Source organism: Mus musculus, chromosome 9, assembly GCF_000001635.26.
Source record: "Mus musculus strain C57BL/6J chromosome 9, GRCm38.p6 C57BL/6J".
Lineage (NCBI taxonomy): Eukaryota > Metazoa > Chordata > Mammalia > Rodentia > Muridae > Mus > Mus musculus.
This window is the reverse complement of record NC_000075.6, coordinates 57,440,399-57,468,060: the sequence shown is the minus strand read 5'-3', so window position 1 is coordinate 57,468,060 and position 27,662 is coordinate 57,440,399. Positions and strand designations below refer to the sequence as shown.

At 48.5% G+C, this 27,662-nt stretch overlaps 1 protein-coding gene across 4 annotated transcripts; it reads left to right on the top strand.

Annotated features, from left to right (window-relative positions):
• On the top strand, positions 1-26,734 carry Scamp5 (secretory carrier membrane protein 5). 4 transcript variants are annotated; one of them, NM_020270.3, is made up of 7 exons: positions 1-128; positions 16,027-16,081; positions 16,577-16,705; positions 20,828-20,984; positions 21,888-21,989; positions 22,572-22,689; positions 24,197-26,734. In NM_020270.3, exons 2-7 carry the CDS (start codon positions 16,075-16,077, stop codon positions 24,389-24,391), a joined length of 708 nt encoding a protein of 235 aa, NP_064666.1. In that variant the 5' UTR covers positions 1-128; positions 16,027-16,074; the 3' UTR covers positions 24,392-26,734. The 4 variants fall into 4 exon arrangements, with proteins under 4 accessions (NP_064666.1, NP_001288563.1, NP_001288564.1 ...); NM_001301634.1 differs by having other exon boundaries at positions 1-245; NM_001301635.1 differs by lacking the exon at positions 20,828-20,984.
• Positions 26,735-27,662: the final 928 nt, after the last annotated feature.

The window sequence follows — 27,662 nt, the reverse complement described above, 5'->3', positions numbered from 1 at the left end:
GCGCGCGCACGCTCCCCGCCCCCAATCCGGGAGCCGCTCGCGGCCCGCTCCGCGCCTGATCGCCCGGTGCAGCGCAGCTCAGCGCGGCGCAGCGCGACTACCTTTCTGCAGCCGAGCGGTCGGGGCTGGTGAGTCCTGGGCCTGGAGACCCAAGGAGGGCACTGCGGGGAAGCTACGAGCTGGGTTGGAGAGGTGTCAGCGGCTCCAATTTTCTGCCTTCAAAGAGTCCCTCTTCATTTGAGGGGGTAGGTCGAGCTTCTGGAGAGGTGGGGAGTCGAGGTGACCTTTCCTGCTTGGGGTGGTAAGCGCTCTTTGTACACCCCTAAATCCTCCTCCCCATTCCTGTTTCCTCTTTCCTCTGTCCCCGCAGAGGGAGCCCGGGATTTGGGTGACGTCAGGCCCTTGGATGGAGCCTGGGCTTTGGGCCCTCCACCCCACAAACCCCGAGTTCCACCTGGCATTCCCTGGAAGCCGGCCTCCTCCTTTTGGGATGGCGCATGCGGCCGGGGATGGGAACGTCTGGAATCTAGTGACCGTGGTATCACAAAAGGCACCTGCAGGTGGACCCAAGTTGTACTCATCCCTGGAAGGCCGACCTTTGTACCGCGGGTCTGAGCAGCCTGGTTTTTGGAGGAGGGGGATGGGTGCACTGCCTAGGGCCCGGATACCACCAGGGCTTTGGGGAGTGGGATGGGGGTGCTGGATGTAGCGCATCCAGCATTAGCACCAGTCAGTCACGAGGAAGGAGGGGAGATGTGTAAGAACCAATCCCCGTCCTTGCCTTGAGGTTCTCCTGATCTGGAGTCTGGGGGAGTCAAGTAAGACTAGGACTGATAATTGGTTGTTAAAGGCCGACTTGAGGAGATCAGCAAAGGCCAGGGCTGGAGACAGAGACAAGAGGCAGCAGCTGTCAGGAGGAGACTTTCTGGAGGTGGGATTTGGAAGGAGGCAGAGGCGAGAGAGGGCATCTCAGTGTGGTAATGGACAAAGTTCAGAGGTGGGCATGAAGCACTGCTGCTCCACCCCAGCCTGTCTGTGGTGTGTGTGGGAGGGATGGTCTAGAGAAATGTGCAACCCGTGCGTTACCCATTATGTCTTCTCCATCAGGACTGTGAAAGAGGGAGATGATTCTGGCAGGGCCACGGTTGGCAGAGAGATTTTGCTTGGGGTTGCTAGTTTAGCGTCTGTGGGAACTTGGAGAGATAGGACCAGCTCTCCATTGCTGAGAGAGAACCGTGGCAGGGATGGGCCATCGAAAATGGAGTGTTAGTAGAGGGGATTAGGAGTCCTGGGACTTGTGGCCATTTCTATTTTTCTTTCCTTTATGTTTTTAAATTGTAATCTACATATACATATATATGGGTGTTTTGCCTGCTTGTATGTGCACCATTGTGTGCAGTGTCCTCCGACCCAGCGTTGGAGCCCATGGAGTTACAAATGGTTGTAAGTTGCCATGTGGGTACTGGGGAAAGTTTGGTCTTCTGGAAGTGCAGTCAGGGCTCTTAATCACTGAGCCATCTCTCCAGTGTGGTTGTCTCTTTAGCCCCCTCTTTGGCTGGTCACTGCTGAACAAGTTGATACCCCTCTCTGGGTATCTTTCTGCTAACACTTTCTCTAGGGACAAAATAAGTGGACTAAGTAGTGACCTCCCTTGAGGAAGTGTCTTGTTCTGTTTAAGAGAACCCTCTGAGTTCTCCCTTTTCCCTCTTCCTCTCTGCCTGTCAGGCCTCCTCTCCACGATACACTTCCTGCCTTGCTGTCAGTTTGGGGTCTGAAGCGTTCCTGAAGGAAGTGATACAGCTGGCTCAACAGAAGTGCTGGCCTTTGCCTCTTTAGGGGAAGGCACCCGTCTTCCTGGGGAGGATATCCAAGCTTTAAGTCTTAAACATGGGGTGGGTATGCTCAGTGTGGGGCTCAGTCTGCCTGATCTGAAATCTTCTCTCCACCATGGACCTGATTTTTCCTACTGCAGGGCCTGTCCCCTGACTTCATACTAAGAAACAGAACAAGTTAACATCTGGGTTCAGCCTCCAGATTGTGTGGTGTCCAGTAGGAAGGCACATGCTTGTAATCCTAGCAGTTAGAAGGCTGAGGCAGGAGGATTACTGGGCATTTAAGATCAGCCTGGGCTACTGAGCAAAGCTCTGTATTAAAACAGCTTCCATCTGTGAGGGATGGAAGACGAGACTGGATGGGTGAGATAAGCACCAGTGACTGCTTTAGAATTTATGTGGTAGGATGCAGAACAGTGATGTTTGGGAAGGGTCCCAGAGGAGGTGTGGGAAGTGATAGGGTTAAGGAAGGTGATAGGCTGCTGGTTTGGGGTCACTGGGGGTGACTAGACATGGTATTCTCTAAAATGTTGTTATGTATAGAAATTTCAGCCTGTGGTAAAGAAAGAGGGTAGCGGGGAGGAGGGATTTGTATATGATTGGCATAAAGCTTCAAAATGCCAGGTGCAGGATCTGTGCCTGCAGGAGGGCACCACAGCGTTAGCAGCAGCACGATGATAGCACGCCCAGGAGAGTGCTGGTTTTTGAGGGTGATTCATAGCGTTGGGCTTCAGGACTGCAGATGGGATTGAGATCAGGAGAAGAGGGTCAGAGGTCAAGCAGGAAGTAGAAACGTCTGTCTTAGCCAGTAGGCAAACAGAAGAATGATCACTTCTGTGCCAGAGATGAGGGGCTCTTGTTGGCAAGCTGAGAACACTTGGAACTAGTGTCAGGCCCCTGGCCGGACCTGGGCCAGGCTTGCCCTCCTTTCATTGACCACCGACTTTCATTTTCACGATTGCAGGACCAGTCACACTAAGGAATTGATTGAGTTACAGTCTAGGTTTCGTAAACAACCTTCACTCAGGTTCTGTTGGATCAGGTGTGATGGTGAGTGCCCATACTCAGCAGCTGGGAGGCTAAGGTGGGATTGCTGAGATTTCAAGGCCAGTTTGGGCTAAATAGTGAGTTTCAGGCCACCCAGGGATACCTAGCAAGAGCCTGTGTCAAAACAAACTAAAACCTAACCTACCCAAAATTTCAGTTATGTATGGTATCTTTTTTTTTTTTTTTTTTTTTTTTTGGTTTTTCGAGACAGGGTTTTTCTGTGTAGCCCTGGCTGTCCTGGAACTCACTCTGTAGACCAGGCTGGCCTCGAACTCAGAAATCCGCCTGCCTCTGCCTCCCGAGTGCTGGGATTAAAGGCGTGTGCCACCACGCCCGGCTAACATGGTATCTTATGTGATAATAAGATGCTTTATTAAGCCTACATTTTTCAGAAGTGGTGTAACCTGCTCCCCCCACCCCCTAATTACAAAAGATTCTCACCTGAAGAGCAAATACTAATCCTCCATTAAGAGTTTTGTTTATAAAAGCCAGTGCTTTCTTTCATTTCCAAAACCACTCCTTTCTCCAAGAAAAAGGTAGCCTTGTCCTAAGGACAAAGGACCCCCAGACTTCTGGTTCTGTGATCTCAGCCTCCTGCAGCCCCTCTGAGTCCTTCCTTTCAGACACAAACTAGATTTCTGCCCTGGATCATTCACGGACGGACGGACGACTTTATGACTTCTCTGTCACTGACTGCTCACCTTGGAGAAATGACTTGGGGCCTGTGATCGGGGTCAGGCTGCAGTGAGAGCTGGGGGAGCATCTTCCCTTGAGGCTCCTATGACTTAGTTTTTACCTCCACTTCCCTACTTGTCTACCTTGTTTTGCTGGAGGCCTTGATTTTGGAAACAGGTTCTCATTCCATATCCCATTCTATTTGTGGAAGGCGGTGCCCCTCAGCCACCCCATCTTGTTCTCACTGGCATATGGTCGCTCACGTCCTTGGGTTCCATGCCCTCAATCACTGGGCCATTTTGCCTGTGTGTCCTACTGAGAAGCAGATTCCGTTCTGGATGCTCCATTCAGAATATAGAAAGCGGTTAGATCAGGGCAGTGTGACCCTGCTTTCACCAGGGTGTCCTGTCTTAGTCATAACCTTATGTCATCGAAAACACCTAGAAAGTCTTCCTCACTCTCATCTGCTCTCCAGTCTGTCCCATGGCAGGAATATTTCAACCTGGACTGTAAGCCCAAAGACCTTTACTCAGGATGCAGGTGATGAGGGTGATGAGGGAGACGGAGCCATGCCCCTGTTCCTGCCCTCTTCCTGTCCACTGTTCTTTTTAAAAGTAAGAGCGTTAAACTTTTAACATTTTATTTCCATTTTATGGTGTGGGTGTTTTGTCTGCCTGTGTGTCTGTGTATCACTTGCATGCCTGGTGCCTTTGGAGGCCAGAAGAGGGTGTTAAATTCCCTACCCTGGTTGTGAGCTGCCACGTGGGTGCTGGCTGGGATTTGAAACTGGTCCTCTGGAGGAGCTGGCAGTGCCCTTAACATGTGGGTTATCTCTCCAGCCCTTTTCTTTTCCTTTCTCTCTTTCTATTGAGACAGGGTCCCATCATGTAGCCCAGGCTGCTGTCTGACCCATATTGATCTTGCTGCCTCTGCTTCTCAAATGCTGGGATTATAGGTATGTGCTGCCACTCTGGGCATTTCTCATGCATCTCTTGAATTCTAGCAAGGAGGGTCCTTGTGGAAAGCCCTACACACTACGTTGGATACTGACCCTTTGTGTGTCCCAGAGTACCACTGCCTGTCAATCATGTCCCTCACTGCTGCCTCCTGAGCCTCCACCCTGCTTTCTTTGATGTCTTCCTCCTGGTTTGTTAAGGTAGCTGTGTTTCCTGACCTGGAAGAAAGCCTCCTACCCAGTGTCATAGCTGTTGTAGTTTTGTCTCCTTCTGTAGCCCAGGATTAACTTAGCCCTTTTTTTTTTTTTTTTTGGCAGGTTATGAGGTGGGTATAGGGAGGTCTTTTATAGCACAGGATGGTCTGTAACTCACTGTGTAGCTGTTAATGACCTAGAACAGACCTTCTTGCCTTTGTTGCTAGAACTTTGGGTGTGTCCCACCACACCTATTCTGTAGGGCGTTGGAGATTGAACCCTGAACCTTGTGCGTGTAGACAAAGCTCCAGCCCCAGTTTGCTTTGCCTTGTTTGGTTTTGAGATGGGATCTGGCCACCTGCGTTCTCCTCCCAAGTGCAGTTACGATAGGCATGCACCATCAAGCCTGGATTTTTTTTTAAAGATTTTATTTTTGATTGTGTGCGGGTGTGTGTGTCTGCCTGTGGGTATGTGCACGTGAGTGCAGGTGCCTTGGAGGTCAGAGGCGTCGGGTCCCCTGGGGCCAATATGTGGGAGCCACCTGCTGTGGTTTTAGCCACTTCCATCCCTTCTGCTCCTTGACACATCTCTTCTTTTCACTCAGATTTTCCCAGTTTCTTGGTAGCATGGCTCTCACTCTGTTGCTTCCTGGACACTGTGACTTTCTGACTGTCGGGTCAGCCTAAGTCACATCTGACTGCTCTGTGGCCATGGCACTGTTGACCTAGTTGGCCAGTCATTAAAAAGATTAAGATAGATCTGTACTCATTAATAGGAAAGTTTTTATTTCCTTATTTAAAAAGGTTTTTCTTGGGGCTTGAGAGGAGATTCAGTGGTTAAGAGCAATGACTGCTCTGTCAGAGGACTTGGGTTTGCTGGGGAGATTTTCCGACTCTTTCCCAGCAACCAATATTGATTGGGCTCTCGTGAGTTCTTGGGGGTCTACTAGTATCCCGAGACCTGAGCGAGAGGCTCCTCATTGAGTCTTTCAGGTTTAGTTCCCAGTACCCACATGGTGGCTCACAACCATCTGTACCTCCAGTGACAGGGGCTCCAGTGCCCTCTGACGGCGGCGGTGGCAGGTACCAGGCATACACCTGTTGTACATACATATGTGCACACAAATCACATATACACATAAACTAAATTCTTTAAAAAATATTTTTATGGACTGGAGAGATGGTTCTGTGGTTAAGAGCATTGGCAGCTCTTCCAGAGAGGACTGTGTTCAGTTCGTTTAGTTCCCAGCACTCACATGGTAACCCTAGTTCCAGGGGATTTGACACTCTCTTCTGGCCTCCACAGGGCCTGCACACTTGTGGTGCACAGACATACACACAGGCAAAACACCCAACACATTAAATAAATCTTTTGTGTATTTTTTTCATTTATTTGTGTGTGTATGTGTGTATGTATATGCTATAGCATACTTATAGAGGCCAGAGGACAACTCTCAGAAATCTGTTTATTTCTTCTGGCATGTGAGTTCTAGGGAACTCAGGTTGTCATGCTTGACGGCAGGGGCTTCACCCGCCGAACCGCCATGCCACATGGCCGTCCGTCCTTCCTTCCCTCCTTTTTTTTTGAAATAGAGTTAGGATTCATATTTATTTTACTTGTTTGTATTTATTTTACATTGAATTCATTCCTCATGCAATAAAGTCTTGTTTCTTCCGAGAGACCTTTTTGCTCCCTTTACTGACTTGGGACCGTTTTGTTCCTCTTCGGTGAGAATCCTCTCAGTGTGGGAGGGGGCCTTATGCATGTGTTGAGTCAGTCATGAGGTCTCTGTAGACAGTGGTGCATCTTGGGTACTTTGCCCAGTTGGCTATGTTGGATGACTAAAGAATCTGGGTTGAGGCTGGGTGGTGGTGGCGGCGTACACCTTTAATCCCAGCACTCAGGAGGCAGAGGCAGGCGGATTTCTGAGTTCAAGGCCAGCCTGGTCTACAGAATGAGTCCAGGACAGCCAGGGCTATACAGAGAAATCCTGTCTCGGAAAACCAAAAAAGGAAAAAAGACCCTCCAAGAATCTGGGTTGAAATCCTTAGGTTCTGTAGTACTCCTTTCTGTTATTGTTGTTTGGTTGGTTTTTGAGACAGAGTCTCTCTATGTAGCCCTGTTTGTCCTGGAACTAGCTATGTAGACCAAGCTGGCCTTGAACTCACAGAGGTCTGCCTGCTTCTGCCTCCAGAAGAAGTGCTGAGATTAAAGGTGCCATACCAGTTTCTGCTTTATTCTTTGCAAGTGCTCGCTCCTTCCCCCTTCTCTTTGAGGCCCTCCCATGTGCTAGGGCTACAGGAATGAGCTTCTTATGGTTTTGCTTTATTGAAAAATTTATTTTATTCAATTATGTATGTATGTATGTATGTATGTATGTATGTGCACAGGTATGTGCATGTGAGCATAGATGCCCTTGGAGGCTAGAGGGGCCAGATTTCTGGATGTCTAGACTTTCTCAAGGGTCTAAGCCTTCTGATGTGGGTGCTGGGACGCAAACTCAGGTCCCCTGCAAGACCAGTACCCGCACTTAATTGTTGAGCTAATTTCTTCAGCGACCACCACCATAGCCCAAGATGTTCTCAAACTCAAAACATAGCCCAACTATGACCTTGAACTTCCTGAAACTTTTGTCTCCATTTCCTAGGTGCTGGGATTAAAGTATGAGTCACCAAACCTGTCTTAAAAAAAAAAAATTCAGTAGCTGGTGTGGTGGCGCACGCCTTTAATCCCAGCACTCTGGAGGCAGAGGCAGGCAGATTTCTAAGTTCGAGGCCAGTCTGGTCTACAAAGTGAGTTCCAGGATAGCCAGGGCTACACAGAGAAACCCTGTCTTGAAAAACAAAAAACAAAACCAAAAAAAAATTCAGTATTCTCTTTGACCCCGTGTCCAGTCGCACTTATTGGCCTGGGCACATCTACTGACTATGCTCCTGGGCCTTCAGAATGATGCTCACTGCTATTTTAAAGGGACAGCTTTGAGATACTTGTTGGCTTTCTAGGTATGCATGCCCTGGAAACCATGCCTGGAAACCTTGAGCAGTTTCATGGGTGAGTTCTTAAAGTGAGCACAAAAGTGTGAAGCTACTGATGCCATGATTCTGTGACTCAGGGTAGAGATGACCATTTTCACAGATCACCTTATACCACATAAGGAAAGAGAAAGTGAGAGTTTATTAAGAAAGGATTTGAACATAGCCCTAAGCATGAGCATTAAGAGAGAGGGGCACTTAGGAAAAGGCTAGGCCACACCCAAGTCTGGGTATAGGCTTCTCAAGAGAGTTGCATTGAAACATTTTTATAAGATGTTATTGAGTGGGGCTGAAGAGATGATGGCTCAGTGGTTAAAAGCACTGGCTGCTTTTCAGGAGGACATGGGTTCAATTTCCAGCACCCACATGGCAGCTCACAACTGGCTATAACTCTTAGTCCTGGGGATCTGATGCCCTCTTCTGGCAACTACAGGCATTGCACGCACAAAGTACAAGACATTCTTTTCAGACTTAAGGGGGGGGGGGCAGATGAGAAGAAAACATTGGATTATGATAAGCCCAAGCCAACCAGAGCTACACATTGAAACCCTGTCTCAAAAAAAAAAAAATCAGAATATGACACAGCATATTCGATCTCATATTTGTGATATAGTTATAGCTATACATTAAATGAAGCAGAGGATCTGGGGCTAGGAGTTTGGCTCAGGAAGAGAGTCCTTGCTTAACATACATGAGATTCTGCTACAAAACTAGCAAAACTGGGATGTCTAAAGGTTAGGCAGTTTAAGGATGAGTGCAGAGAAAGTAGATTTTGGAATTTCCTTTTTTTAATTTCATAGACTTAAAAAAATACTGTGGTGTGCATGAGCACGTGATATTTCTGTGGGGGCACATGGAGGTCAGAGGACAACTTTGGGGAGTCGTTTCTTCTCCACCTTTATATGCAGTCCAGGGATGGAGCAGAGGTTGCAAGGCTTGCTTGGCAAACACCTTCACCCACTGAGCCGTCTCCAACCTGTTCTTTTGTTTGTTGTTTGTTTTTTTGAGACATGGTCTCTGAAGATCTCATGATAGCCCAGGCTGGCCTCCTCCTAAGGTCTCATGATAGCCCAGGCTGGCCTCCTCCTAAGGTCTCATGATAGCCCAGGCTGGCCTCCTCCTAAGGTCTCATGATAGTCTAGGCTGGCCTCAGACGCCTGATCTTCAAGCCTTTATGTCCCAAGTACTAGGTTTATAACTATGTGTCCTACAAATGTTGAATTTGTTCTTTAAAAAATATTTTTTTTAAGGAGGGAGAGTCAGTATTCCCCAGGAATGAGCTGCCTAATTGGTTATCCAATACCAAGTCAGCCCTAAACATATGTATATATGAACAATAGTAAATGGACTTAGCAGGTGATTGTGTTTACACAGTTAAACATGCATACACACATATGAGAATAATAATTTTAAAAATCCATGAACATGAGGGGGCAGGGAAAGGGCATAATGTAAATACAGTACTCATATATAAATTCTAAAAAAAAAAAAAAAGAAAGAAAATATTTTTCCTACAGTGTGGTGGTGCACACCTTTAATCTTAGCCATTAGGAAGCAGAGATAGGCAGATTTCTGCAACTGCAAGGCTAGTCTAGCGTACATAGTGATTCTAGGCTAGCCAGTATAGTTATATACTGACTATATACACGCTAGCTATATAATAACACTCTGTCTCAAAAAATTAGATTTATTTGTGTGTGTGTGTGTAATGGGGGTGGAGAGGGAGGGGGGCAAGTGAGCGGGAGCAGAGGCATGCATGCACATCATGGTACATATGTGGAGGTAAGAGGACACTTTCGGAAGTTGCTTTTCATCTTTCATCTCGTTGTTGTTGAGACAGGTTTTCTCTGTGTGGCCCTGGCTGTCCTGGAACTTGCTCTGTAGACTGGGCTGACTTTGAACTCACAGAGGTTCACCTGCCTCTGCCTCACCACAGCTGGCGTCCACCCTGTTTTTGAGACAGGGTGTCTCCTGCTGAGTCTGCTCTTCCTGCCTTAAGCAAGCTTGGCTTCAAGCTTTCTAGAGATTTTCCTGTCCCTACCTCCCATCTTGCTATAATGGGATTACAAGTGAGAGCCTTAACCACGCCTGCCTGGGATGCAGGGATTGATCTCATCATCAGATCTGTGTGGCCAGCGCCTTCACCCACTGAGCTATCTCCCCACCCCTCAGAGTTTTATTTATTTATGATAAAAATTTTAGCTTTTTGGCTGTATAAAAGCTGAGTTGGGCCTTTGGGAGGATGTTTGTTATCTCATCAAATGCTGAGGCAAGATTGTCATGAGTGTGAAGGTAGCTTAGGATACATAGTGAGTCCTGAGCCAGCCTAGGGATACAGTGTGATAACCTGTTTCAAACCAACTGACCCACCAACCAACCCCAAAGTAGACTGAGGGTTTTTGTGGTTTTGTTTTTTGTTTTTTTATTGTTTTTGGAAGGACAAAATCCTTCATTGTGTCCCGTGGCTTTAAGGGCAAAGCCAGACCTTGCCCACAGCCTTCGAGAAAGGGATGACCCCGTTTCCTTTTCATCCCTTCCCACCTTTTAATAATAATGATAATGCGCACATGTGTGTGTCTGTGTATGGGTGTGCACATGTGCATACACATGCCCAAGGAGACCGGAAGCTGTTGGATCTCTTGAAGCTGGAGTTCCAGGAGGTTCTGAGCTGCCTGGGAACTGAACTTGGGGTCAGCAGTAGTAAGTGTTCCTAACCACTGAGCCTTCCCTCCAGCCTCTTGCGCCTTTTTACCTGTCCTTTCGTCCCTCCCCTGAAGCTTTCTGTCCCTCTGCCCCTGTATTCCTTGCATACCTGAGGCCACTGCTCTTTTAGCCTCTTCTGTTCTCCTCACTCCTTTGCCCAGCTAACTCCTATCTGACCTTCCTGTATTCAGATCTGGAACTGCTTCCTCTGTGGCAGCAGGTACCTTAGAGGTGTCCTGATTCCCACAGCTTTCCGAGTTACTGTCCAGAGCACGTAGACTGTGTTCTGACTGCCCATTTGCCGAGTGCCCTGTTCTTGCCTCCTGCCTCTCATTCCAGCGAGTACAGTGGCAGACTCCCACTGCATCCCAAGGCCCCGCACTTGCCTGCATCTGTTTCTTACCACCTGTTCAGTTCATGGCTTGCCCCACCTACTTGCATCAGAGACCCTCCCAAAGCTCTTCTTGTTCAACCCTCCCACCCCCCACCCCACCCCCATTGATTACCTTCTTTAATTATTTTTCTATTTTTGTAAATTTGACTCGGTATCTCATAGTGGCAGTTGTCTTTCTGTAAACAGCTGCTTTTCTTTTTCTTTTAAAGAGTTGTTTATTTATTTATATGGGCACATGTCTTCAGCCACACCAGATGAGGGCATTGGATCCCATTACAGATGGTTGTGAGCCACCATGTGGTTGCTAGGATTTGAAATCGGAACCTCTGGCAGAGCAGTCAGTGCTCTTAACCACTGAGCCATCTCTCCAGCCCTGCTTTTCTTTTTCTTTTCTTTTTCATTACTAACTAAGGACCCTTCTTTGTGAGATGGGGCCTTTGGTAGTTCAGCTTAGTCTTGAACTCCTGAACCTGCTGCTGCTTCCATCTCGTTATTGCTTGCACTATGGGCATGCTTGGCCATGCTGGCTCATATTTAACTTTCAGATTTAACACTTTTTGGCAACAATGTTACACAGATGATTGTGTGTCCTTCTGTGGATACATTGTGATTTCTATTCTGTCATCACAAATGCTAAGTTTAATCATTTGGTCTGCCAGAGTCTCTCATTTTAGGGATAGCTTTTCTCTCAGAATTAATAAGCAGTCTAAAATGTGACGCTCGCACTGTTGCTTCTCCATAGCAACCGCCTCACAGTGATTGAGGTAGCCAGGTAATCTCCGCCTGTGTCTGCTATGTCTGTTGTTATGCAGGGATGGCAGAGGAGGGTGTGTACGTGTGGTATGTGTGTGTTACATTGGTGTGTGTGTCCTTACCCGTGTGTGTGAGTGTGAATGTGTGTGCCCATGTGAGTTCACCCAGAGGCCAGTGAAGGATCTCAGACACCCTGATCTAGCCTTCTCCACTGTATTCCCTTGAGACACAGTGTCCTACCTGGAACTTGCTGGGCTTTGGCTAGGCTGGTTGGCAAGTCCCACTGGTTCTCATATCTTCTCATGCCAACAGCAAAGGGTTACAGGCGCATATAACCATATTCAACTTTTTATTTAGGTGCTGGGGATTCAAATTTGGTCTCTCATGTTTGTACAGAAAGCCACTGAGTGATATATCTAGCCCCAGAATGGTGATTTTTTTAAAAAAATTCAGTCATTTCTTCTGCTTTATCAAAGAACTCTGTAATGACACAGTGGTAATAGCACTGGCTGTTCTTCCAGAGGACCTGGGTTCAATTCCCAGTATTCACATGGTGGTATTGCCCCGTGCCTACTTCCCCCTTGGATAGCCAGGCCTATAGGGGTTCAGGATGCCATCGATGAGGGTAAAGAACACAGTTGGGGATCAGCTTCGGGGACCTGGTTTGGTTTATTGGGTGGGAAAGGGCATATCCATGCCCCTGAGGAGTTGGCCAGGGACTCTGGGGCAGGATTTGTGTGGCTGTGCACCGATGGCCAGGGAAAGGGTGTTGGAAGATGTGTCATCTACATACTTTGGAGCTATAGGGCGGGGGAAAGGGAATCTTATAAGGTCAAACAAGGAGTGAAGCCTGATAGCTGTCAGGGTCATAACTTCCTGCTAGGGTTGATGGTGGGGTGCTGGCTTTGTGCTCTGAGGTGGGATGGGCAAGGTAGTCAACTCCTGCCATCTCATATCTTAGGTATCTGGGGTTGAAGCTCCCTCCACTGTTCTTCCATAACCCTCGGCCATTACAGTCCCACATGGTGGCTTGTAACCATCCACAACTCCATTCCCAGGAGAGTCAATGCCCCTTTCTGATACTACACACATGGGGAACATAGACATATGTTCAGGCAAGACACTTAGACACATAAAATAGTAGACATTAAAAATAATGAAAAAGGACTTTGCTCCAACACACTTTTTTTTTTTTGGTGCTGATGGTTACAACCAGGGCCTCCCTTGTTCGTTCGTTCTTTCTATCTTTATCTATCTCTATCTATCTTAAAGATATTTTTAGTTTAGTTTATGTGTCTAAACGATTGGCCTGCGTGTGTGTGTGTGCGCGCGCGCACACGCACGCATGTGCACACCTGCTGGGAACCATGTGTCTTTCTGGTTTCCACAGAGGTCAGAAGAGGACAGTGAGTCCTTTGGAACTGGAGTTATGGACAATTTTGAGTTATAATGTCTGTGCTTGGAACTGAACCTGAGTTTTCTGCAAAAGAAGCCGGAGCTCTTAACTACAGAGCCATCTCTCCAGCCCCTCCCCCCCCTGTAATTTTTAAATTTAATGTGTGTGCATGCACATAGGCAGGCATACAAGCCTCCTGGAATACTTGTGGAAGTTAGAGAACAATCCGTGGGCGTCGTTTCTTTCCTTCTGCTACGTGAGGCCTAGAGATTGAACTCACGTCATCAGGCTTGGTCTCAGGCACTTGACCTGCTAAGCCATCCTGCCTGCTCAAGCCTGTACATTCTAATCACGTGATCTACCCCTGAGCGATATCCAAGGTCCCTTCATTTCCTTCCGTCAAGCCCTGTATCCCAGGCTGGCTTTCACCTTGTGCTCCTCCTGCCGCAGCATCGTGAGTGCTGAGGTCACTAAGGTGTATGCGCCGCTCTGCCAGGCGACACCTTTTCCAGTGTTTTGTGACCCATTATTAACATTACTCATATTTGCCTCTAACTTTTTATTTGGAAACATTCACACCACTGAGAAGGTAGAAGGATAGTGAGGATGCCGGGTGTCTTCTCTCAGATGGATTCACTGCTAACACTTCCGCCGTCATCAGACTCAGAGGTGGCTTTTATCCGCTGAGCTCTCTTACAGACTGTGTCCTCATGTTTGACATCATAGATTGGTTTTTCTTAAAAACAAAACAAAACTTTATATCAGCCAAGCTTAGAAAGTGGTGAGTTGCCATTGTACTTGACTGTGGACCCTTTTTTGGTCTTGATTACGTACGTGTTCCCTTAGAGTGCTGTCCTAGCAGGTGATTGCACAATGGCTTTCTTTAGCATTATGTAAGCGTGGGCTTTTCTACCCATACCCCATTTTCTTAATAACTATTTGGAGGCTTTTTTTTTTTTCGTATTAAAAAAAAAAAGTTTCTCTGTATAGCCCGGGCTGTCCTGGAACTCACTTTGTAGACCAGGCTAGCCTTAAACTCAGAAATCCATCTGCCTCTGCCTCCCAAGTGCTGGGATTAAAGGCGTGTGCCACCACACCCGGCGCTATTTGGAGGCTTATTATTTCTGAATAAATGCCTAGGCCAAGTTGGGTCTCTTCCCTGATGAGCTTGTAGCTTACATCATCCCGTTTATACTGCTCTGTGTCTTCCACACAGTTACCTTTCCTTAGTTTCATAGTCCTACTTCCGCAGAGTCTGGGTGGGATTCTTTTCCCATGCTTGACTCTCTCCCAGAGTTCCTCTCTTTGCCAGATGTCCCACCTTCTAATCCTGCCTCAGCTCATTGGCCATCAGATTTTTATTGACAGGTGATGCTTCCACACAGTACAGAGGAGATGATCTCTACAGCCTTAACTGATGACTTAATGCATGCGCCAGGCAGGCTTCTGCTCAGTTTCTGACCCCTTGTACTCCACATGCCGGCATGAAGCCCTGCCTGCCAGTCTTCCCACCATGGCCACAACACAGCTTGGCTCCCCTGGACCCTGGACCACTTCTCACCCATGCTTCTGGTTGTGGGCTATCATCATTTGCCCCATGGGCTAAGTGACTGGGAATCTGGCTTTTTTCCTTTTATTCTGCAGACTCACCTCTGGGTCCCTTGTCCCTTGCCTCTCACTTACTGCACCTGTCTCCAGAGTGCTAGGGCCTCAAGTGCGAACCAGCCCAGGAGGCTGGTTTCTCCTATGTGACTGACAGCAGGGGGCTATGGACTGCTTCGTGTGCAGGGCAGGAGTCACATTTGTCTTGATCAGAGAACCAAGTGGGTCGTTATGTTTTGTTTTGTTTTGAGACAAGGTTTCTCTGTGTAGGACCTGGATGGCCTTGAACTCACAGAGATCTGCCTGCCTCTACCTCCCAAGCACTGGGATCGAAGGTGTGTGCTACCACTGCCTGGATAATGAAGTTCTACTAAGTGAACACAGGGCAGGAGGGAGGGCAGGAGGGAGGGCAGGAGGGAGGGCAGCTTAGTCTGCAGGGCAGAGGATGGGATGCCCTTGCCTACCTTCTGTGAGCTTTCTTTCTGTTTATTTGTTCACTTGTTTATTTCCTATTGTTTGTGTTACATGTGATGAGAGGACAAGTTTTGGGAGCCAGTTCTCCTCTTCCACTATGTGTTCCAGGGCTCTAAGTAAAGTCATCAGATGTATGCCACTTTTCTCCAGCGGAGTTATCTCGATAGCCCTGGGTGGGGTTTTCTGAGGGCAGACTTTGTGCCTCGAAGCAAACAGTGGTTCTAGTTTCATTTCTGTTGCGATTATAAAACACTCTGACCAAATGGGGTTGATAGTACATACCTTTAATCTTCCTATTCAGGAGATAGAGGCAAGTGATCTCTGTGAGTTCAAGACCAACCTAGTCTATATAGTGGGTACCAGGCCAGCCAGGATTGCATAGTAAGACCCTGTCTCAAAATAGAACAACAAAACAAAATATGCTGGCCAGAAGTGACTTAGGGGATGGAAGCGTTGGTTATGCTTATACTTCCAGGTTATTATTTATCACTGAGGGGAAAGTCGAGGCAGGAATGTAAACAGCTAGTTACATCCCGTCCATAGTCACGGGCAGAGACAAGGAAACGTGGAGGCACTGCTTGCTTACCACCTATGTTCAGCAAGTTTTCTTCACTTACATAGTCCAGGGTCACCTGCCCAGGGAATGGTGGTCTGGGTCTTCCCATATGGATCAACAGTCAGTCCCTCACAGACACACCCATAGACCAGCCTGACCTAGGCAATGTCAGTTGGGGCTCTCTTCCCAGGCGACTCCAGATTGTGGCTAGTTGACTTTTAAACAGCTAGAAGGACGTGGCCGATGCGGACTCCCCGGGGTGAAGAGCTGCTGCACGTGGGTTCATTCCCGCAGTGGGGATGGATGGGAGCATGCCATGCCTCAGAGATGGAGAAACACAGCGGGAGCGGGAGGGAGCTGAGGCAGACGGTGTGCTGATCCTCATGCTCATCGAGTCTTTCTTTCCTTCCAGGTCAGGACAAAGAGGTGTGAGCAGGCTTACTGAGCTGGCTGATCCATCATGGCGGGTAAGGAGAGGCAGGGTCATGCTGGGGTAGACATGGAAAGAAAGCATAAAGTATCTGGCCCTGGTCCTAGCCTTCAGAAGTCTTGCTTTTTATGTGCACTCTTGTCTACTTGTCCCCCTAACTCCCAACTGTGGCTTGTCTGTCTGAGAATGTCATAGCTCCATCTAGCCCTAGGTTAGATTTTGAACCTGGGGACCTGAGTTGAGCATCTTGATAGCCCTGTCTTACCTGACCAAGTCGCAGCATGGTTGGCCTATCCCATTCTCTGGTGCTGATAGATGCTGTTTTAGCATCTTTGATTTATTTGGGTGGCCTATTCAGGAAGTAGGGACATTTGGGTGGGGATAACAGAGCAACCAGGGCACAAGGCCAGGAGTATATAGGATCTATAGGCAGTCGAGCCAGGAGGGGAGGGACATATAGGACCTATAGGACCAAGAAGGGAGGCCAGGGGAGATATCCAAGGTGATGCCCTGTGCTGTGTCTCACCCACAGAGAAAGTGAACAACTTCCCACCATTGCCCAAATTCATCCCACTGAAGCCATGTTTCTACCAAGACTTCGAGGCAGACATCCCTCCTCAGCATCTCAGCTTGACCAAGCGCCTCTACTACCTCTGGATGTGTGAGTGCTGTGGGGATGAGGGAGAGGTGCTGGCCATGGGGAGGGGTGCTTGCACACCCTGCTTTCCAGCTGTAGCATCTGCATGGCCTGGGAACACCCCCTGCTGGTCCCGGCAAGCTCACTTTCACTGGCCACTTGCCTTCTGGGCCTCAGCTTCTTTCACGTAGGCCTCTTTTCTTCCCCTCCGTGTTCTCTCTTGTTCAGAGTGCGGTTTCTTTTTGCACTGTTATTTCTTTTTGCTTCTTGACCCCCTTCCCACTGGAATACTTTTCCAGGGAACCTGTGGTGCATTTGGAGAAGAGCCTTTCTTTTAAAGCCTCATGTTTGTTGATGTGTTTCTCAAAGAGAAGAGCATTCAGCTGGGAGTTAGGAGACATGGAATCTGGCTTGGGTGCCCTACTTCCCAAACAGCAGGTTCTCTATTGTAGAAAGAGAGTACAGCTCAGGGATAGCTACGGTTTCCGATAGCTGTGTGGTGTAGGGTTCTAATGCTCTGAGGATTTAGGGATGAGAGTTTAGAGGTGCCTGTTTGTCATGGTCTGAGACAGGCTAGTGGAATGGTGCTGTCATGAGGTCTATAGACTTGACCTTGCTCAGGGCAATCAGAAGATACTGCTTAGGAGTGTGAGGGAGGACAGGCTGTAGTGTGTCTGCAGTTGGCCTCTGTTACAGGTGGCACTGCCTTGACTCAGTGCCCGTGCTCAGTTGTGTCAAGAGAGTAGTAAAGAATGCTGTCTTGGGCTAGTGGGTATCTCAGTTTGGGAAGGAGGAGTGAACACTCTAGGCCCACAAGCCCAATAGACCTGGAGCCCAGGTATAGAAAAGTTGGATGTGGTGTTACACACTGTGATCCCAGTCCAGGGCAAGCTGGGAGGCCGAGGTGGGAGACAAACACCTGGTCACTGGGAAGGCTGGCTGAGTTTGGAGTACAAAGTGCAGAAACAAGAGGGACCATGCCTTTACAAGGTACATGTAAAGAAAGGCTCCCAAAAGTCGTCCTCTGACCTCCCTATGGCAAATATACACGGACACAGACGCAGATACATAACACACACCAGAGAGAGGGAGAGGAGAGAGAGACTGAGAATAAAAAGCAAGCAAACAAAAATCACCGTCTTTACAACATGCCATTCATAGGCGAGTAGTCAGTAATAGCAAAGGGTCATAGACTGTTCCATGACCTGCCTTGGCCTATGAGCAGAGAAGGGTCTCCTGCCCTATAACGTGAGAAGAGGAGAAGTTGGACAGATATGGGTAGCCTGTAGCTACTGGAAGGAAAATGAAGTTACACCTGATAGCTTTTTTCCCCCCATTAAATGAGGAGGGGACTGGAGAGATGACTCTGCAGTTAAGAGTACTGTCTATTCTTCAGAGGACCAGAGTTCAATTCCTAGCTCCAAGATGGAGGTTTACAACTGTCTATAACTCTAGGTTCTAGGCCCTCTTCTGGCCTCCACAGGTACTGCATGCAAATACAGATAACATATGCAGGCAGAATACCCATACACATAAATAATAAAAAATAAAGGTTAACAGTTTTAAAAAATATATGGAGGAGGTCTGAGGGTGGGGGTTTTGGGGAACGTGGGTGGGGTTAGCATCCTTGCCTTTGTAGCAGAAGGTGAGGATGCTAAACCCAGCCTCCAGGATCTCAGAGGCATGCACAGGGTCATCTGAGGTTTTCTATGAATTTCTAGTCCTTTCAGGCTTCTCCACTGCAATACCTTTTTTTTCTTAGGGGCATTCAGCTCAGGTAAAGATGTGCATTAAGGTCATTCTGGGTTAATGCACACCTTTAATTCCTGCATATAGGAGGCAGACACACATGGATCTCTGTGAGTTCAATGCCAGCCTTGTCTGCATAGTAAGTTCTAGGTCGACCAGAGTCATATAGTGAGAACCTATCTCAAAAGAAGAAAGAAAGGGAGTATAACAAAGAATTGCAGGCTCTATAGAGCTGGACAAGGAGAAGAGTAAAGACAGAGTGCCTCGTGGCTGGAGAAGTACTTGCTGAGTCAGGGGGTGCCCATCCCAAAGACAGAGAGGAGAATTGCAAGATACATGCTAGAGTAAGTGAGCTAGAGACGGGTGAGCCTGGAAAGAGCGATGCTAGCCAATATGATAACGGATAGTGTCTTTTCTATGTGAACAGCCAGGCCAACAGGCCAACTCTGAGTTTGGTCCTTAGAACCCATGTAGTGGAAGGAGAGCACCAACTCTGACTTTCCCATGTGTGCACCATGGCAAACACAGACACATACACATACACACATACACATACACACATACACATACACATACACATACACATACACATACACATACACATACACATAGACACAGACACACACACAGACACCACACACAGAAATTGCTGTTTTAAAAAAAGCAAACAAGGGGGCTGGTGAGATGGCTCAGTGGGTAAGAGCACCCGACTGCTCTTCCCAAGGTCCAAAATTCAAATCCCGGCAACCACATGGTGGCTCACAACCATCTGTAACATGATCTGACGCCCTCTTCTGGAGTGTCTGAAGACAGCTACAGTGTACTTACATATAATAAATAAATAAATCTTTAAAAAAAAAAAAGCAAACAAAATCAGTAAGAACAAAGCTCTAGGAAACTTTGAATCAATCAACAGGAGTGGAGGAAACACCTGATATGCACAAGAAATATCTATATTTGTTATAGGGTCCCTGAGATGGGTGTAGCTGTAGAGGTGACATAGTCAGGCTGGGTCAGAGTTAGGGGCATTCTGCCTGGCCCTGGGCTCCTGGAACTCCACCTACATGAGAAGATCTTGTCCAGAAGCTGGATTTAAGAGCTATAAATATCTCCTTAAGTCCTTGCTAGGTGCCTGTCAGGTGCCATGGTCCTGAAGAGAGATGTATCTGAGCCTTGAGACTCAGAAGGGGGAGCAGAGGTGGTTGGCTGAGGCCAAGGTTGAGCCCACCTTCCTTTGTTAACTTGCAGGTCTTCGGAGCCTCATCCAGGGTTCGAGGAAGGGCTCTCTGAGGTCTGAGGACCTGGGTGTGTGTCAGTGCTAACATTTCTGTCAAAGGAAGAGTCTTTAGACCTCTGCTGGGTGTGACTGAGTGATATGACTTCTAGGATCTTCTAGGTGAGGTGAGAAAGGAAGGAGTCTGGATCTCACACTGAGGAATTTCTAGTCTGGGTGACAGATTGGGATTGCACTTGGGGAACTGCAGGGCAGCCCAGATCTGCAGGTCAGAGGAAAGGGTCATAGGTAAGGAAGACATCTTGGAGGAAGAAGATAGTAGTCTAAGAAATGTCTCAGACAAGGACTGAGTTCCCAGCCACTGCTGTCTGCCCTACTGAAGTGCCAGGCAGGTAGCCCCATGGTTTGAAAAGATGTTTTTAGGTCTTTTTCTCCTTCTATTTCCTGTCCTTGCTTTGTAAGAAAAGATAAGATGGTCTCTTGCTTTGGGGTTAGTGATCGCTGTGGATCTGAGAGGACCAAGGGCTGACCTGTGGTCTTATGTATAGAATCCCGGTCTCTTGCATGCTAAGCTAAATTCTTAACACGGCCCTCCCAACCCCCCCACCCCCCCAACACACACATCAGAGGCCTTGCTTACTAGGATAGGACCCTGAGGCTTTGAGATCCTTCCAGGGGCCTTGCTGGGCAGAAGCTCTGCGTTCTTCTTGCTCTAGAGACTCTTGGTTGTTGGGATTTCTCAGATTCCTAAGGGTGAATTGGGGAAGTGTTGACCAAGCTCCCAGCTTGCTTTCTTATAGTCTATACTCTTGTGTGTGTGTGTGTTTCTTGTGTATTCATTGGTATGGCTTGTGGGTCCCCCCCTCCCTCTCCCTCTCCCTCTCTCTCTCTCCCCCCTCCCTCTCCCTCTCCCTCTCTTTCCCCTCCCTCTTCCTCTCCCTCTCTCTCTCTCTCTCTGTGTTTGCATTTATGCATGTATGTCCACATATGTCCATATCTTGCTGCTTGTCTGTGTTTATGCCATGTATTTGTTTGTGAGTCTATATGGAATCCCTGGTGTGTGTCTCCATGTCTGGACACTCACGTGTCTCTGTATGGACTTTGGTGTCTGTGTGTGTATCTGGTTTCTATCTCTGTGTGTGCATGTGCTCCTGGGTCTGCAGTGAACAGCGTCACGCTGGCCGTGAACCTGGTGGGCTGTCTCGCGTGGCTGATCGGAGGCGGGGGAGCCACCAACTTTGGCCTGGCCTTTCTCTGGCTCATCCTCTTCACACCTTGCTCCTACGTCTGCTGGTTTCGGCCCATTTACAAGGCCTTCAAGTAAGTGGTTGGTGCCGACCCCAGCTCCTACCCCTATTTCCCTCTGACTGCTGTTCCACACTCTTATCTTCTGTTTCCCTTGGGATTCCTGGGAGTTCCTGGCTGGGTTGAGAGGGTTGGGAGTGGGACCTTCCTTAGTTCCTTCCTTCTTCAGTTTTCCCTTCTTGTTAAGTTTTGCCTATGGGGCTGTCTTGGTGGAGCTGTCCATCCTTGTACCAGTGGGGAATGACTGGTTTGGTACCAAGAAAACCCTTTATTCACGTGTCAGTGGAAGTGGCCATCTAAGACCCATGGATGCTATTCATGGGCCAATGATGCCATCCAAGCCTGTGCCAAAGGGAATACCTATCTATGTATTGATGGGGTGCCAGGGAGTGTCTATCCAGTGCCAACTGGGATTTCCATTTTTTGTGCCATTAGAGCTGCAAGACAGCAACAAAGCTGTCTTGGTGCCAGCAGAATATACATTTCAGTGCCATGGAGCCTTAAATCTCTTTATCGACAGGACTCACCATCTATGTGCCAATTAGCTACTGTTTGGTGTCAGTAAGGTCTCTTTTCTATGCCACCGAGACTTGCTGTTTCTGAGTCTATAGAGCCACCCACCCCCATTCCAGTTCCTTGATAATGGAGCTGCTTGCTTTTCCCACAACAGAGCCAAGTATCGCTATGCCAGTAGGGCCGTTAATCTATGTGCTACGGATGGACGGTCCTTTTATGGGGGCAGCCCTTTCTTGCACACAGGCCTAGCTCATCTCTGAATGAAGGCCATCCTTTTTACATTCTCATTCAAAGCACACTTGTGTTGTTTGCTCGTCCTTTTGCCCAGAGGAGCTTTGGGAGCTCGAGTGCAGGGAAGCCCAGTGCCTCTGCCCAGGTGACAAACCATCTTCTCTGCCATAGGACAGACAGTTCCTTCAGCTTCATGGCATTCTTCTTCACCTTCATGGCTCAGCTGGTCATCAGCATCATCCAGGCTGTGGGAATTCCAGGCTGGGGTGTCTGGTAAGTGCCAAAGGTCTGACCTGGGCTGCTGGAGTAGCATTCGGGCTGTTCGCTTGCCTGGGTGCTAAGGTACTTTGCTTTTATGGGCACTGAGTGGCTTGTTTTCTGTTTTTTGTTTTTGTTTTTGTTTTTTGTTTTGTTTTTTCTGAGACAGGGTTTCTCTGTGTAGCCCTGTCTTTCCTGGAACTCACTCTGTAGACCAGGCTGGTCTCGAACTCAGAAATCCTCCTGCCTCTGCTTCCCAAGTGCTGGGATTTAAGGTGTGTGCCACCACTGTCCGGCCACTGAGTGGCTTGTGTGAATAGAAAGAGAGGCTTTGTGGTAGTGGAGTAGTGTTCACCATAGATTGGAGGGGAAGGAGACCTGGGAAGGGGTGTCTTGGGTAGCCAAGGCGTGTCAGATTTTGTAGGAAAGCTGGGGAGGACAAGCCTTCTGGCTCAGGGGCTCTGGGAGCATAGGCTATGGAGTATAAGAAGTGTGGCCACTCTGTGGCTCCTCCCTGTGGCAATGAGATGACCCTTGGGATGGCTCCTGGGTTCCCTTTTCCTACATCACAGCCCCACAGCTGGCTTCTTCCTACAGCGGCTGGATTGCCACCATTTCCTTCTTCGGGACGAACATCGGCTCAGCAGTGGTGATGCTCATTCCCACGGTCATGTTCACAGTTGTGGCCGTCTTTTCCTTCATTGCTCTTAGCATGGTATGTGTAAACATCAAGGGTGAGGGGGTGGCTGAGGGAGGGGACTGTGACCTGAAGCATTCCTCGTCTGGGTTACAAGAGGATTCAGGAGGCTGAGGAGATGGTGGGTAAAAATGCTTGCTTCATAAGCAGAAGGTCCTGAGATTGGAGTCCACAGATCCATAGCAGGTGGCAAATGATTGCAACACTGTAGCCGGGGAGCAGAGCAGAAACAGGCAGATTCCATGTCTTAGGGCCGGTCAGCCTGGCCGAAAGGGAAGGCTTCAGATGAGGAGGCCTTCTCAAACATGAGGTAGAGAGCAATGGAAGAAGGTAGCTGGTGTTGACCCCTGCCCTCTACAGACAGGCAAGTGAACCTCCTCTGTGTTTGCATACAGCACACACAAGTGGGCTGCTGGGGAGATACCCCAGTGGGTAGATATGCTTGCTGTGCAGATGTGGGGATCTGAGTGTGATTTCCTGGAACCTGTGTAAAGCCAGGCACCGTGAGCTGTAATCCTAGCGCTCCTGTGGCAAGATGGGAAATGGAGACAGGAGACCTGTGGGCCAGCTAGCCTGATGCACACGGTGGCAGAAAAACCAAGAAACCTTGTCTTAAACTAGGTGGAAGGCAAGAACTGAGACTAGAGGTTCGTTCTCTCTCTCTCTCTCTCTCTCACATAGACACACACACACACACACACACACACACACACAACACACACAGACACACAGACACAGAACACAGAAGTCTGAGTTACTTACTCCGTGAGCTGATTTTTCTTTTCTTTCTTTCTTTCTTTTTTTTTTAAAGATTTATTTATTTTATGTATGTGAGTACACTACTGTAGCTGTCTTCAGACCCACCAGATGAGGGCATTGGGTTCCATTACAGATGACTGTGAGCCACCATGTGGTTGCTGGGAATTGAACACAGGATCTCTGGAAGAGCAGTCAGTGCTCTCAACCGCTGAGCCATCTCTCCAGCCCCCAAGGAGGACTAATTTTTCACAAAAGGATCCTATCTGTTTCCTGAATAGCTGCCCACCCAATTTTTTAAAACATTATTATTGTTTTGTTGTTGTTGCTATTGTTATTATTGTTATTTTTGGCTTTTTAGACAGGATTTTTCTGTAGCCCTGTCTGGCTATCCTGGAACTCACTCTGAGGACCAGGCTAGCCTCGAACTCAGAAATCCACCTGCCTCTGCCTCCCAAGTGCTGGGATTAAAGGCGGGTGCCATAGTGCTCAGCTTCAATTTTTTTTTTTTTTGAGATAGGGACTTATGAAACCCAGGCTGACCTCAAACTCAACATGTATTGAAGAATTACGTGCCATTGTCTCCCCAAGGGCTGGGGTTACAGGCGCGTGGCAGTTACCGCTCCTGGCCTTTTATTTATTTTTATTTTTGTTTTCTAGACAGCCTCTTAAATCATGATCCTCCTTGCCCCTTTAGGGCTTGCAGGGTGCAACACTGTGCCCTGCGTGCTGTCCTCTGCTTAACCATTCCCTGTGGTTGCTTCTGCAGGTTCATAAGTTCTACCGGGGTAGCGGAGGCAGTTTCAGCAAGGCTCAGGAGGAATGGACCACTGGAGCGTGGAAGAACCCACATGTGCAGCAGGCAGCCCAGAATGCAGCCATGGGGGCTGCTCAGGGTGCCATGAATCAACCGCAGACTCAGTATTCTGCCACTCCCAACTACACGTACTCCAATGAGATGTGAGCCAGCCAAGCCCACCAGGAGGCAGGGCTGGGGGCCAGTGGGACAGGGGGCTTAAGCCACATCTTCTGTGTGGTGACCAAGCAGGGTTCCCCCTTCCCTTTTCTCCTCCCCAACTTTGTACAAAGAATCAGAGTTATATATATATATATATATATGTGTGTACGTATATGTATATGTCTATCCCTGCCCCCACCTTTGGGTCCTCTGGGAACTTTGCACTGCACAAGAAGTGTTTTCTGTGCATTGGTAGCCAAGCCTATGTCCCCTTGTGAGATAATGTACAGTGGCGATCTCTTGTTGTGGTGCTAGATGTATGTTTAGAACTAAACCAGCCCCCTCCATCCATCAGGTTGTCCCCTCTGACCCTGGCCCAGAGACTCCACAGGCCAGGGGGAGGCCTAGCAGGGAGCCAGATACCTTGTGCAGGGTGATGAGCCTAAGCTATTTCTGCCTTTAGTCCCATTGGGAAGCAACAGTATTAGTGTTCATGGTGATAGGCAGGTTCTAGGCGATGGGACAGAGAGGATGTCCCCTTGCTCCCTGTAGTCCTCCCTCCACCTCCTCTTCCCCTCGTTCCTCCCTCATTGTGAGATTCTTTGTGCTCATTTCCCTAGCTGGCTCCTCCGTGATCTTTTTCCTCCCCATGTAGCTTTTCGTTGTCTTCCTAAAGCGGGGTGTCTCAGTTATGTCTGCTTTTAAGACTACCCAGATACCCCCAATCCGCTCCCCAGTTCCAGGAAGCTGACATGGGAGCTCAGCCAACCCTGACGTGGAAGGGGCACCCAGCTTGGGGATTCTGAGCCCATTTGGTACTTGATACGGGGGAGGGGGGGGAATGGAAATGCAGAGCTGATCTCCTTGATTCTGCAAGCCTGGCCCGCAGAGGCAGGCATCTCCTTTTCCCTCTCCTGGCTTCCACCCCTTGCTGCCCAGATCCACCTTGAGCCGCTCTGCATTTCCCGCTGGCTTGTATGAGGCACTTGCCAGGTGTAAAGGCCGTGGTGGAACAGAGGGCATCATTGGTCGCTGGGGGAGGTGTGGCTGGCCCCAGCTCAGAAGGGCTTCTAGCTTCTCAAAGTGACCACTGGATTCCTGGAAGGAGTAGCTGTTCTAATTGAGTCTGGCAGAAAGGATAGAGGTCAGAAGGTTAGGTCTGAAGGGGGAAGATCTGAGGAGAAGTCAAATAGGACCCATTGAGAGGGTAGTTCACCTCTCCAGTCTCCCTTGTCCTGGCTACAGGACACATTCTGCAGAGATGCTCCCAGGCCCAGTTCAAGCTGCAAGCACAATGTCCTGAGTAGGATTCCTGGTTGGCAGGAGGAAGGGCAGGATGGCTCTGCCTTTAGTTTTTAGTTTAGTGTTCTGTCCTTCCCTCCTCTTCCATTCACGAGAACGACAGGATTCGATTCCAGGCCTTTCCTTAGTTCTCTTAGAACCCTCATCTCTCTCTAGACTGATCTTAGTTCCTGGGACTGTATCTTTCAAGCAGGGTGTGGACATTGTCTGGTATCTTATTCCTCTGCATGAGGCCTGAGGTGGGTAGGCCTTACCAAGGAGCAGCTGGCTGTTTCTCATCTCCTTGCAACAGAAACCCACCTAGGCTAGGGAGACTGGAAAACCATACCACATTGGTTTGCCTTGGACCCTAAGACTTGGTTTCAGGCCACCTTGAGCTTTGATTTTTCAGCTTCTTCCTTGTAAGAGAATCCAAGAGTGTCTGGAAAGTTCCTTTCCTGTTGACTCCCTAGGCTTAGTTGATTCTCTCCCCTACTGTTTTCTCTATGGAGAGCAGTTGTCATAGCTCCTGCTACCCTGAGAGATTCTAGGGCTAGGCTCTTCCTCCTCTTCCCTTCTCCCAGCTCCCTTTCTCTTAGTCCTCTGTTACTTCCAGGAAAGCTGTGATCCAGCTGCCAGCCTAGCATCCACAGCTGTTGGGTGTTACCCCCAGTCAACTTCCTGTCCTATCGGCCTCTCCTCTTTCCTGGCTCACACCTATTGGCCATGCCTGGCACTGCCCTTGGGAAAGCCTGTCACCAGTGTCTGGCCCAGCTGCTCAGGCACTGGGATGCTGCATCTTCAGGCAACTATGCACTTTGATGAGGAGAGAGTGAGAGAGATGGGGCCGGGCACAGATGGTTTGCTTGAGGGGTGGGAGGGCCTGGTGGATGCTGGGAGTCCTCCTGTCTGTCGCCAGCCAGTGACCTGCTTTTGCATTCTCCTGGTGCCCACTGCCCCTTGTTTCTGAGAGACACAAACTATCCCCTCATTGGCAGTTGACCTGCCCGAGCCAGTGTCTATCTGTGTAACTGGATGAATATAATAAAGGGATCATTTGACCCTGTATGTCCCTCTGTGTTACTTGTCTCCATGTGGGTCTCAATGAAGCCTTGATGTGGGATGTGAAGCAGGGTTGTGGAATTGAGTTGAGTGGATCTGTGATGCCAAAAACCATGTATTTTGTGATCCTTCCTCTGAAGCAGCCCTGAGTAGGCCATGAAGTAGTTGCCACAACTACCAGTTAGGAAATAGGAGTGGCCTGTAACACTGAGTGAGGCGCATGGCCTGACTGTGTCTGTGACTTAGGGTTTCCATTGCTGTGAAGAGACACCACGACCAAGGCAACTGTTATAAAAGGATAACATTTAACTGAGACTGGCTTGCAAGTTCAGAGGCTCAGTCCAGTATTGTCAAGGCGGGAAGTATGGCAGCATCCAAGCAGTCATGGTGCTACAGAAGCTGAGAGTTCTATAACTTATTCCAAAGGCAGTCAAGAGAAGACTGGCCTCAGGTGGCTAGGAAGATATATTTGCCCACCCCCACAGTGACACACTTCCTCCAACAAGGCCACACCCACTCCAACAAGGCCATACTTCCTAATTGTTCCTAATTCCCTGGGCTAAGCATATTCAAACCACCATAGCCCTTAGTGTTAGGACTAGAAGACTGGCCTTCCTTAGCTCCCATGGTGGGTCTCTTGAAGCTGATTGAGTGGGCTCAATGAACATGTAAGTTCTTGAAATTTCTGATTGCTGCAGGGTAATGACTACAACGATTCGAATGTGCCTAGGCTTTGCCAAAGATGTGCTCTCTAAGAATGTTGTCTAGATCCTCTGTGATGGTCATCTCTCAAGATTCCTCTCAAGTAGCAATGGGCACGGTAGCACACCCCTTTGATCCCAGCACTTATGAGGCAGAAGCTGGCAGAGTTCTAAGTTTCAGACATGCCAGTTATTGAAAGAGAGAGAGAAAGGAAAGAAAGAAAGAAAGAAAG

Bases quoted from the DNA above. Each gene is read 5' to 3' on its own strand.
- Scamp5 (XM_030244475.1), top strand. From the start codon at position 20,509: ATGGCTTGTGGGTCCCCCCCTCCCTCTCCCTCTCCCTCTCTCTCTCTC. The intron at 21,990-22,571 runs GTAAGTGCCAAA...TTCTTCCTACAG, and splicing joins ATTCCAGGCTGGGGTGTCTG to CGGCTGGATTGCCACCATTT. The intron at 22,690-24,196 runs GTATGTGTAAAC...TTGCTTCTGCAG, and splicing joins CCTTCATTGCTCTTAGCATG to GTTCATAAGTTCTACCGGGG.